The 12,269-nt window shown below is 47.3% G+C and overlaps 1 protein-coding gene across 3 annotated transcripts in view; it reads right to left on the bottom strand.

The window, feature by feature from the left end:
- The window catches only part of IL1RAP (interleukin 1 receptor accessory protein), a 45,285-nt gene that overhangs the window by 17,764 nt on the left and 15,252 nt on the right, over window positions 1-12,269 (bottom strand). For 2 of the 3 annotated variants that reach the window (XM_080409433.1, XM_080409434.1), the window contains exon 2: window positions 11,337-11,404. In XM_080409433.1, the coding sequence (XP_080265559.1) occupies window positions 11,337-11,403 (67 nt within the window). In that variant the 5' untranslated portion in view covers window position 11,404. Of the gene's footprint in view, window positions 1-11,336; window positions 11,408-12,269 lie in introns of all 3 variants that reach the window. The other variant, XM_080409435.1, reaches the window with a different exon arrangement.

Genomic DNA, 12,269 nt, shown 5'->3' with positions numbered 1-12,269 from the left:
TCTTGTGGGTTTTTGGTGGTGGTTTTTTTTGTTTGTTTTGTTTTTGTTCGTTTTTTCTGTCATTAATGGATAGTTTCAGGACAAGCAGCACAGTCAAAACCCATTTCTCCTCCCAGCGCTTCTTTCCACTCCATTCCTCCTACCCATCACGGTGCCCAGTCACAGAGGGACTTGGTGCAATCACAGCCTGGTACCAGGGTGTCAGCAAACCTGAGAGCAACTGGCACTGCTAATGCCAGCTGAGACACACGGAGAAGCTGCTGTCATTGCATCTCCTGCCTCCCCATGCTGACAAGGCAAAGCATGGCACAGCATGCTTCCCAGCACATCTCTTGTAGCTGCTGGGAGGCATTAGCTAGGGCAACCAGATATCTGAGAGCCCAAAGTGAGTCGAACGGGAGAGGGGTATGCTGCCTGCAGCGGTCCCCAGGAGTGCGTCTCAGCGTATCACAGGCACACCACAAACAACACCGCAAAGCCTCTCCAGTCTGCAGATATTAGAACTCATGCCAAGAGGAAAACCAGAATACAATATACTCTTTGAGCCCGTTTCTTCTGAACTGATTTCACAGGTGCAAAACAGGATTTCTGACATTTTATCTTCCTTAAATAGACAGCAGGATGTAGCTTGGCCCCAAATTCATACTTCATTTTAAAAAGTAAAGAGATAAACCTTTAGGAAGATGGGCCCACAGTGCTTAAAGGCAGAAATACTAACTCCTGTGGCTCAGCAATGGTTAGTCACAGTGAGAAGAAATCTGGGCCAGTAAGAATAGAAATGTTTTCTGGCAGGTTTACACATAAATGTAAATACAAACTGCACTGCTCTTCCTGCGGTATGCCAAACACGCGTATGACAGTGTGCTGCTTCAGGAGGAAGAGAGTGAACTGGGCTAGGAAGAGACTGTGAAACTGCCCAGAATACAAATATTTGCTCATAGGAGCCCCAAACCCATGGCTGGAGAGTGCCATTGCTTATCATCCAAAACCCATACAGATATGTTTTTCAAAACTGCACAGCACCATCCAGTATGGCTGCTACCACAACCAGTGCCAAGGCTTATTTTGAAAGACAAAACGACCCACTATTTGAAACCTTATTACCATAGGAAGGTGCATAGTCAGCACCATGGTCAAGGGCAACTGGAACCAGAACACTGCTTTATGCTGGTGGGGTCAAGCAACTGGGATAAGGCATGGTCAAGTTTCCATAGAGTAGCAAATGAGACAAATGACCCTGCCAGAGACTGCCTGCTAATTACATGCTAAAGCATGGACTACTGTTGGTGGGGGACGGCATTTGTTTTTATAAAGAAAGGCTTTCCCTCTGAAAGCAGCACATCCAGGTCTGTAATCTGTAAAAAGAAAAAGAAAAAAAGAACCTGGGTTCTCCTCCCCGCACCTGAAATTTGGCATCTCATCTTCGCTGTATAAAAGCAAATTGCCCTTATTACTTCAAATAGTAGGACTGGACAGGAAGAAAACTATACAAAACATTACAGTACTGAAATTCTTTGAGTCAGGATCAATGCGATTTGCAATCATGAACAGCTTTTGCATTTTGCAACAGCTTATACATCAGCATTGTAAAACTACTTACCCAATCTACCCGAATAAGTTATTGAAAATAAATCAATTATTTTACTTTTTTTCTCCCTAGATTACTCAAAAGCAACGTATGGGCCTCGTCTTCTTGGCTGGGGAAGAGGCAACTGTTATTGTTCTTTTACTATAAGAGCTGTACCTGGAGATTTTGTCTCAGAGCTGGCTAATTCACCTGACTTCAGGAGCACCATCACACCAAACAGCTAGTCCTAAGACTCCCCACCTGTGTCCTGCCTTGGGGTGCTGCGTGCTCTGAGCTGAATGCCAAACACAGCACGTAACTGTGCTGGAAACACCACAGACCGCAGGAGCAGTTGTGCAGCTTCAGATGGCAGGTTGTGCTTGCCACCCGGGCTCCTCCTGGCTGCCAGGGCAAAGCCAGGCCAGCAGAGCTCCAAGGGTTCAGGGGACAAAGCCACAACCCGTTGCTCACAGCAGAGATGGCAGAAACACCACAGGCTGGACTGAGACCTCCTTCATGCATAAAACACCAAGGACAGAAGTTGTGGTGCTTCACACAACTTCCCTCCTCTCCACGCCATCCTGACAGTAGTACTGATATTCTGATTTTTGGGGGTGGTTTATGCCTGAGATAGCTGGGATCTGCCTGACATGGCACGTGAGGGGACTGCAGGGCATCCCTCACACACACCTGAGGGATGTGTAAGCCTCTTCCTCCTTGGCTGTGACGTGGCTCTTCTCCCTGTGCCAACAGCTTCCTCTGCCACGGTGGCACTTTTGCAGCAGACCCCAGTGAATGGGCCAAGCCCAGACAGCTGACTGCACTCCTCACACACATGTAAAAGCAGAGGGGATGCTTGCATTATTATTGTTGTAAATTTTTTTTGCATCCAACAGCTCCCTGCCGTATTTTGTGCCCCATCCACTATTTTAATCTTTGTTGGGATATTCAGAGTCTATTTGCTGTTAACATTTGCATGCAGCTACTTGGATGGATGTCAGTCTAAACTCGAGATAGCCTGAAAAATGGCATGACTTCACACTGAACCTCACTGGCATAAAGCAGCTCCCGCCATGGAAAAAAAAAATTACATATATATATGTATACACATGCACACTCTGATATATCCTGACTCCAGCAACAATATTTGAGGGGGCATTGCAGAAAGAAGATGCAAGGATCCAATTTTAATTGTGAGAAACAGAACCAACTTCTATGGTGCTGTGCCCATTTGCAGCAACTCACACTTGTTTTCACTAGCTAAACCTAGAAAGTGAGTTTCTTCTCTCTTGAAATGTTTTCTGCACAAAACAGCTGCTGGAGTTAAGGGCAGCTCTTGATTAAATTGAGTGGGATCAGCATTCATGCTCTGACTTCAGAGGTTCACTAACAAATGGAAACCAGTGAAGAGATGGGGGAGCTATATGCAACTCCATAGTCACTTCCATACTGTAGCAAAGGGAGCACTACGTACGTGACTCAGGGATACAAAAAAAATCTCTAAAAATCCACCACCCCACAAAAACAACTCCCTAGAATTGCCTCTGCAAAACACTTTTGAAAAGCCGTCTTTTTCTCATTACCGATGAGGTGTGCTGCAGATGCCTCAACTGACCCCTCTTACTGCTGGGTGCTCTGTAATCACACAGCAAGACAATCCATGACCCACAACACCTACCCGAAACAACGTCGGGAAAAGGCAACAAGGGGTCCCGTTTCCACAGCACTGCTTGGCAAAAGGGATGAGGGATTACACAGGCTGGAGGGAGGCTGCATGGTAGAAGGAAACACCCGTCTCCAGCATTGGAAGAGCAAGTGCATACAGAAAGGTTAGAATAAGGATGCCCATCTTGATTTCATGTGCCTTGAGATGAAGATACAAGCGGGCTGCTGCACTACTGCTGCTCCCTGATGCACACTGGGAACTAGGTGATCTGGCAGTTAATTCTAAACGTCTTCCTTGCTTGGGCTGTACGTTGCAATCTGTGTTTATAAGGGTATCTATTACTGATGCAAGGGACAGAAACCTCTTCTGTTACAGAAATAGTCGGGTCTGTCCTGTTTCTGAATCTGGTGCTACAACACCCTTAAACACCAGGTATCCCAAAACAGGCTCCTTCTCAGAAGCCAAACAAAGCTGAAGAAAGTGGTTTCTCCAGATGGAAAGCAGAAAGTGAGAGGGGGGGCAAAAGATTATGTTGCTCAACTTCATAAAGGAAAAACCAGCCATTTCTGGAAACCTTTCCCAACCTTTCACTTACTGCACTGCTTACCCCTTATTGTGACTGATTTAACAGAGCTCTGAATACACACACCTGAAATGTTCCCAAGATGCATCTGCAGCACCCATTACAAGCACCTACACATCAAAAGAGAGATTAAATAGGTGCAATTATTTGGATTTTTTAAGAAGAGACAAACTGCTTAACCCATAGATCAAAAAAGAAAACCTGAGTAAGGCCACATCAAGAAATGCTGTCCCATTTTGACTCAGTTTGGCATTTCCATGTAGTCATATTTTTTTTTTTAAATGGAGGTACTTAATTCTCAACAGCCAAAACTCTGCCAGCTCCACACTGCCTCTAACCGTTGCCTCCCCTGGGGCTACAAACAAGAGCTTCCCCTAGTTAAAATTTCTGTGAAGAAATAAAGAGCCATCCTTATGAGAAGCCATCTATCATGTCGGCACAAATTACCCTGTCATTTGCCAAACTGATGTGCCCTTCTTAATTGCCTCTAATTTTGGAAGGGAGCCTGCCTTGCATGCAGACTAGGACTGTGCAGTGGCAGCAGGACACAAAGCCGTCAATGTTGCCAGCCGAATGACACGGCAGACCCCTCTTCCCCATACCATTTCAGCAGCGGCATCAGATGGGGCTGTACTACCTCAACAGCTTCCTACTTTCTTTGGCTGCCCCTGCTGCATTACTTTAAAGCGAAACTGATAGGAGTCAGCCTCCACCCAGGAAGCGCAGACAGGCCAGCAGTTAGCTTGATGCAAGAATCAGCACGAAAAAGGCAGGAAAAGCTGGTCACACCAAGCGATTAAGTGAGAATTAATCATTACTACCTAAAAACAAAAATCCCCCCCCCTCTTTCAAGCTCACAGCAGTCGGTGAGAAGGAAGCAGAGGATGCCGGGCTGAACGGAGGAGTCGCGCTGTGAGCACAGGAGGTTCTAGCTGTGGCTGGCCACCATGCATGGGTGTGCTTTCCATGTACACTGGTGCCAGGAGCACCCACTCTTCCGCTGTGTCTGTGCTTTTCCTTTCACACGCGCATCCTGCACAAGACCACCCCGTGCTCCCCGGCTGTGTACTTCGCTCAGCAGCTGAGCAGTCAGGCAGTGTGACAGGGCAGCGGTCTGTACCCAACGCAGCGCAGGGAGGGCAGCATGGAACAAACCAAATGAGAACACCTTCCTGAACTGGGAGAAGAGACACAGATCCAAACACACTGAAATTGGTGGGAACGACAGAGAACGTGGGTTAGCCCTAGCCAAGATCAGCTAGCCCTCACCATTTGCTCCCACTATCTCTGCAGCAACAACAGCGGTCACAGAATGCCTAAAACCTGGTCATAGCTCAATGCAGCCTTGCAGGCAGCCTGGAAGCTGCACAGACTGTAGGAATTTATAATCTGATTTCGAGTGCAAACACATCAAAAAGGGCCTGTCATAACCTCATTGCCTTCCTCCCACAGCCGCTCCAACAGAGCAAGTAAGTGGAAGTGGTACTGGCACAAACCCCCTGTGACCAGCTCCGACACACAGCGCACACAGCCCAGCCCCATCCATGTGGTTCTGCTGCAATGGCACCAGCGACACCGTTTTACGCTTCTCCCGAATCTCACCGCGTCCATCCTGTGCTGCCGCTGAGCTGTGATGCCCCCGTGGAAGCAGCTCCACTGAATGCTGTACACAAGGATGAAGTTTCTCTCTCCTCAACCACTTTTATCATTTAAATAGCTAGGACAGCCGAGAAAGGAAGACGGAAAAGGACTTTCTGTTGCAGAATGGTTCATAATTTCCAAAAACACTTATATATTGTGGTTGTTTAACTTTAGATCCTGAAAGTCTAGTTTAAACAGGTGTGACGGTCTGCCTTTCTGCCAAATTCACAAAAAACAAGCTAACTGCATAAATTTCTATTGACTTCAGAGGAAGCATCCAAGGCACAACATCCAAAAAACAATGATTCTGTAATGGAGTCCGTAGCTCCTGACTTCCAAGTTTCCTTAACTAATTAAGCACAGCCTGTAACATAAGGGGCAGTTGTTGGGTCTTTTAAAATTGCTCCACAGGGAGTTCCATGCCTTCACTCTCTGTGCGTAAAGCTGTGTTTACTGCATGTGACACAGAGTATTTCAGTTACCTCCAGCAACTAGGCCATTAAAAAAAAAAAAAAAAAAATAGTATTTGGTTTTCTCTAGCAACCTTGATGTGATTTCCTGGAGGCTTTTTTTTAAAATTGAGATCAAAACGATAAAGGTAGGGGTATGAACTGCTTCAAAGCCTGAAGGAGAAAAGGAGCAAATAGCTACTTTCCATCCCACTTCATTGAGGAAATTGCTGCACGAAGCAAAGCAGAGCAGCACGGGAGGAGGAGAGAGACGGGGAGAGGAAACGGAATGGCCCATTACAAAATTATCTGTAGGACAGGCAGCCTGAAAAGCAAGTTTACCTGATCAGCCCCACCACAGAGCTGTGCTCAAGCTGGCAGGGGCTCTTCTGTGTGCCTGGGACACCAGACTGGGATCCAGGCTCAACCCCTGGCTCTACCACAGGCTTGCTTAGTTAAATGCATGCAGCCTAGTTATTGCACCTAACCTGGGTCTCTGTCGCGTGCTTTAAAATACAGTCAAGAATTCTGCACTGCTCACCACAAACATCCACAGGGACGTCTGCATAAAAAAAACCCCACTGCAGCAGTTGTCCTCGGATGAGGACAGGAACTGAAAAAATGCAGCAGGCAGTAAAATGCACCATAAGGGTCTACGACTCTGGCACAAGTTACCTGTGTGCAGCAAAATGTACGAGACTGAGTGCACAACTGTGCAGCTGCAGCAGGGGGACATGACTGATAAGGAGGGTAGGAGATGGGTCCCTGATGTCCCCTGATGCCCTATTTGATACACACAGAGGAGCAAAAGCAACTGTCCAACATCACACCAGCAACACACCCTAAACAGGCTGCTTTCCTCCACATATTTCAGCACTTCAATGCAGATGGGTCACATCACCTTGATGCGTACACAAAACTCACCTCTCACAAGCCACTTCCTCAGCTGACAAGAAGCAGATGTGAGGTCTTATCTCCTTGGCAGGCACAACACGGGCTGCTGTGGAGGGAAGCTGGCAGCTGCAATTATACACCTCCACCCAAGGCCAGCTCTGCTCTGCAGGTTTTATTTCCCTCCCCTTCAGGGCTATGCACCTTGCAACACCCTTGCTGTTGTATAACTTCATGCCCCCAAGCCCATAAACTTCTACAACCGCAGTAACTCACAGATGGGTAGGGATGGTTATAAAATCATGTCCTAAATTAAGACAACAAGAAGCTGAGATTGGAAGAGTAGGAGGAAGTCAGGAAATCCCAGGAGAAGATGATGGGGGAGGGATTTAGTCTCTTTAGAAAACAATAATGCAGTTTAATCTATTTTTCTTTTGACTTTACACATTAAAATAAGCTTCTCAGCTTCTGGGGCTGTCACAAATCATAAGGAAAATAAGGCCACTGGAACCCCATCAGTAGAATAAGAGCTATATAGTAATAATCCTGAGGAGCTGCACAGGGCTTTCTATCTTCAAAGTGTTTTACAGACAGTAATTTATTAATCTGCAAATTTCCCATGGCCATAAGTAACTGCTCTGCCTCTCTGCTAAGCGTGAGACACACAGCACAGATCGGCACTTGGGAGAGATGTTGCAAGCGGCAGCTCTGACGCCCAGAGCCGGACCTCTGTTTGTGGCTTGCTGCAGTCAGAACTTTGCTGCTCCAGCCACCACCTGAATCCACACTGGTCACATCTGGCACTTTGGAGCTGACTTCCAAGGGGACAAAACCAGAGCTTGAGAGACTCTAGTATGGGGAAGTGCAAGAGACATGCTCACAACCCAGCAAATAACAGCAAAGCCTGATATCAAACTTCCAGGACAGAGGCTCCTGATTGCCTTACAGCCACTGCCTGCCACACTGGGGTGTCACTCTGGGCAGAAGCTGGCCCCAGTCCTGGGTGCATCCTACCACACAGCACATCTGAGAGATCCCAGCAGAGCTGTCAGAGGAGTCTCCTACGCAAACATGATGCTTCCTCCCATCAAAGGACTATGCACAGCAGTTACCTGTTCGCACTAGGCGGGTGTTTTAGATAATCAGTATGAGGCTGCTCCGGCTCTCCTGGCACCAGTATTCTTCTGCCTTTCTAATTCCCCGAGACAATACTTCCAACTGCGATGCTCTCCCCAGCCCTCACCCTGCAAAAGCTGAGAGCTCTTAGAGAACGAGAAAGCAGCCTGGTTAGCAGAGAGAGAAAAGTGGAACAAGGAGCACAACTGCAGCTACATCTTTTAAGTACGTCAGTGTCTAACATAGGCCAACTTTATTTGGAAACAAGAAGATATCATACCGTATTCATACTGGCTGTTATGCTCTTTGTCTGGCTCATTTTTTGTCTCCTTTAAGCCTGTGTATACTTATATTACTTCAACAGTGCCAAAGAAATCATTGTAGGATCGAAACGGGGTTCATCATTTTTTGCTATCCTTCTCTGGGTATCAGAACATCTGGGTTCATTAAGCACCCTACAACACAAGCACAGAGATCTAAGCCTTATTTCCATCTTAGGGATGGCTTAGCTGAGGCAAGGAAAGCAGAAGACCCCAAGTGCCATTGCAAACAGTGTCCCAAAGGTCACGAGTAAGGAATTCAAACCCAGGCACTGCAGATCGTGTATATTCTCAAGACGAGATTTGCCCACACATACAGCACGAGTGAGTAGCAGGCTCAGGCACAAATTCAGTCTCAGACTCCAAGTCTTTCACTCTACACTACTCGGATCACATTTCTTTCCCTTTCCAGCTTGCAACTCCCTTTCAGTAAATGATTTTGTTTCAGCACCAGCCTCCATACAGAGCAGAAACAGCAAAGCCCAAAGAACAGATGTTTAGAGCCACAGTGTTGTTTGTAAAATCTGGGAGGAGAACAAAGTTTGCAGATTTGTCTCTCCAGTAAGTACAGTGAAGTACAACGCTGAAGCTTTCTGACACACCGCCAGGGAGACTGTCAGCCATACTGGCTGAACTGGATGGAAAGGCCATCTGCACTATAGCCAGAGCAGTGCTGGTGGTTTATGGCTGAAAATTAGTAAATGTTGGCTCCTCGTCCCCTCTGTAAGCTCAAAGAGCTCAGAACTCAGCAGAGCTGGTACCCCTGGCTTGGGCAGTCCCCAGTCACTGGTGCTGACTGTGCTGCTCCCCTAGGAAGGGCTGGAGAGGCAGGCAGAAGTGGCAGCAAACCACGACAGGACTCCTACTTCTGCCCCTGCCAGTCTGGGCTGGAGAGAGAGCTGGTCCCAACAATACAACATTACATGGCTATTAGAGCAAAGCACATAAAGAGATCCAGCTGAAATGACAAATCCCCACCAAGTTACACATCTTGATATCCCAGGAGCCAGGTTCCCCAGTGAGACCTACTCATCTTCATGGCCTTGCTTCGTGTCAGGAGATCACCACGGCAGCTGCAGACCGTGCACAGCCCTTTTGCATTCTCTCTGGATAACCTCTGCTCTGCTCCCCTCACCGATGCTCCCGGCTCCGAGAATAAAAAGCAAGCCCAAATGCTGTAACATTATCAGAGCATGTCCAGTCTCCCACACTGTTCTGTATTTACAACTTTGCAAGGGTGAAACGAGCTTCAGCTGCCTTTTGGTGCCAGTCCCAGGAAACCCCACAGAGTAACAGAGGGCTGCACAGACGGCTGCCCCTCCATCCAAGTACAAACAACCATCCAAGCATGTTATGAATAAAAATAATAAAAAAAAAAAAGATATTTTGACAGCCTAAAGTGGTTTATGATGTCCATGAAACAAAAAGGAAGCTCAGAACTGAAAAGCAGGTCTCTCATCCACAAAGCTGCAGCAAATTAAACACATATACTACAGTGGATTTGCAGAAGAAATTTATTTTAACTGATCACATGTCCTGCGACACTCATGTTCTTCCAGCAGTCTACAAGGGCTCTAACCATCCCATACAGAACATCTATGCTAAAGGAAGACATACAGAAAATCTATGCTAAAGGAAGAATGTTTACAAAGCACTAAATACCTGCCAGAAATGCATGGAGAAATCTGAGAGATCAACTGGCACAAGCCTCTGTGACCCAAACACTAGGGTGCTCATTTCACAGCTCCTACTTGATGGTGTCAGCTTATAGAGTCGCTTTAACATTTCCTGGGCAATCCTGATTCAGTCGCACCTACCTCCTGTTTCTGAAAAAGCCCAAGATGACTGCACGTGGGGTGTTCTAACGCTGCCTCAGCAAGAGGAGGATATTGCGTTGGTGGAGAGCAGAACAGCACGTCCAGAAGCACATGCAAAGCAGGGATTTTCCCAGCAAGCAGTGATGATCCACATCACTGGGTCCCTCCTTCCCCAGGTACTCCTACTACCTAGCACTTAGCGGAGGAGATCTGGGCTGTATATTATTTCTCCTTTGCTGTTTTCCCGTTGTTCACCACTTCCATCAGACCCCTGTTAGCCAGAATGGGGCATCCCCTACTAAAGACTACAGCCTACTGTGACTGCTTGCAGCCCCTGGGCAACCTAAGGAGAAAAGCCTCCCAGCCTTCAGCCTCTGCAATGAACCTGAGGTGCATGTTGTGAATCTGGCTGCAGTAATTCAGCATGGTCCAAGAGATAACAATACAAGAGCTGTTCATCTGCTCAGGGTTTTGTTTGCCAGCACCGCAGAGGGGCAAGGGCTCGAGGCGGGGGGGGACGACACACACACATGACTTGTTCAATCCCCTGCACAGGCCTTATTTCTGAACATTTCCCCCTATAAAGCCAGCGCCTGTTCTTTCCCCGCCTCCCCCTTTCCACTCATCTCCTGCAAATCATGCTGTCTCCTTCCACCCCCAAATAGGAAGTCCGGAGCCGAGACACGCACAATCTGCCTCTTCACAAGAGCTGGGCTGAACGTGTGCCAGAGAAGCTGCGAGCATGACAACATATTTCCTGTCAGGAAAGTGACTCAGTGAGACGGGCATGAGAGCTTCTCTTACTTGAGAAGTTCCCCTCTCCCCTTGCGTTGCTGAGGCATGAGTCAGAATGCAAGAGCTGGAATTTCAACCCCCTCCGGATCCAACCAGGAATAGCAGAGTTCAGGTTCAAGCCCAGGTCCTGCCTGCAGCTCAGTGACAAGTCAGTGCCACATACCAAGCCCTGGTTTCACCCCTTGCAGAAGGGGTATAACAATACCAACTAAGCAGGCAGCTTGAATGTGCAAAGCACTTTTAGGTCAAGGTGGTGCTTATTGCTATTTGCTAATGCACCTGTTTACACCATGCTCATAGCATGAGCATTATACAATACTCACATAGAACCAGCAAAATGCATGAACACAACGTTAAAGTATTTTACACGTGACCACTTCACCCAGGAATACTGTAAATGCTTAAAATCACTGCAGCCAGTTTTCTTTCTCCAGCCTCAGATCAGTTCTTCCTACAACAAGCGGGCAAACCCATTGCATGCCATGTCTTACCTGAGCCACTGCCAAGGGTGACCATGTGCAGCCAGAGCGTAAACAGCACGGCACAGACCATCTTCATCCTGCTGAGACAAAGCACACAACACAGAATCTGGTTATTTGACGCTACTTGATCACTGCAGACAATTTTTTAACTCTGAGTGTATGTGTTTGTTCCTCCACCCACACAGTGATCCTTTAATTCTGTTATGTTCTTTTTTCGTTTCATTAAGATTCCTTAAGAAAAGCATCTGTATGGCAGTGTCATTCTGCCTACAGGCAGCTGTGTGAGCTCTCCAAGCCTCGAAGGTGATGGCTCAGAAGAGTACAGCCCAGTTCATTGCCTTCAGTAACTGGCATAGCCTGGATCTGTGAACACAAGGAGTAAGGTAGATGTTTGCAGGCTACAAATCTCAAGTTTTGACTCCCAAAACACCAAGGTCCTTTGCCAAGATTCATTCTGCTCATTTCTATGAACGAGTGCAGAAAGCACCCACGAAGGCAAGTGGCAGCTGAAGCACATTTGCATTGAACAGGCATCTGACAGTTCGGTGTGCCAACCACGCCAGCACAGTCCATATTCGCAAGGTCTGCTGCTGGTGACCTGCAAAGAGGGTGGCTACCAGAGTCCCGACTGCTTCACCCCGTTTCTTCAGGCAGGTCAAGGCTCCACCAGCTCTTCCTAGTCAAACCCTCCTTGGAACAGCCACCTCACGGGAACAAACAGGCACCAGGTTTCTACGCTTTTTGGAAGGGACCTGAACAAAGGTTTATACTTTCAAAGCAGTACTGATAGGCAAAATACCACCTCAGGTTTCTCCATTACCACTACAGAGCACAATTTCCTGTAATTTGAGATAAATGCACACTGCCAGAGTTTCACTTGCTGCCCACTCCGGTATCTGGTATTTGGCTCTCAGAGCTATTCACTCACTGCAATTAAACTTC

This window comes from Falco punctatus (assembly GCF_963210335.1).
Source record: "Falco punctatus genome assembly, chromosome: 13".
In the NCBI taxonomy this organism is placed as follows: Eukaryota; Metazoa; Chordata; class Aves; order Falconiformes; family Falconidae; genus Falco; species Falco punctatus.
This window is presented reverse-complemented; position numbering and strand designations above follow the sequence as displayed.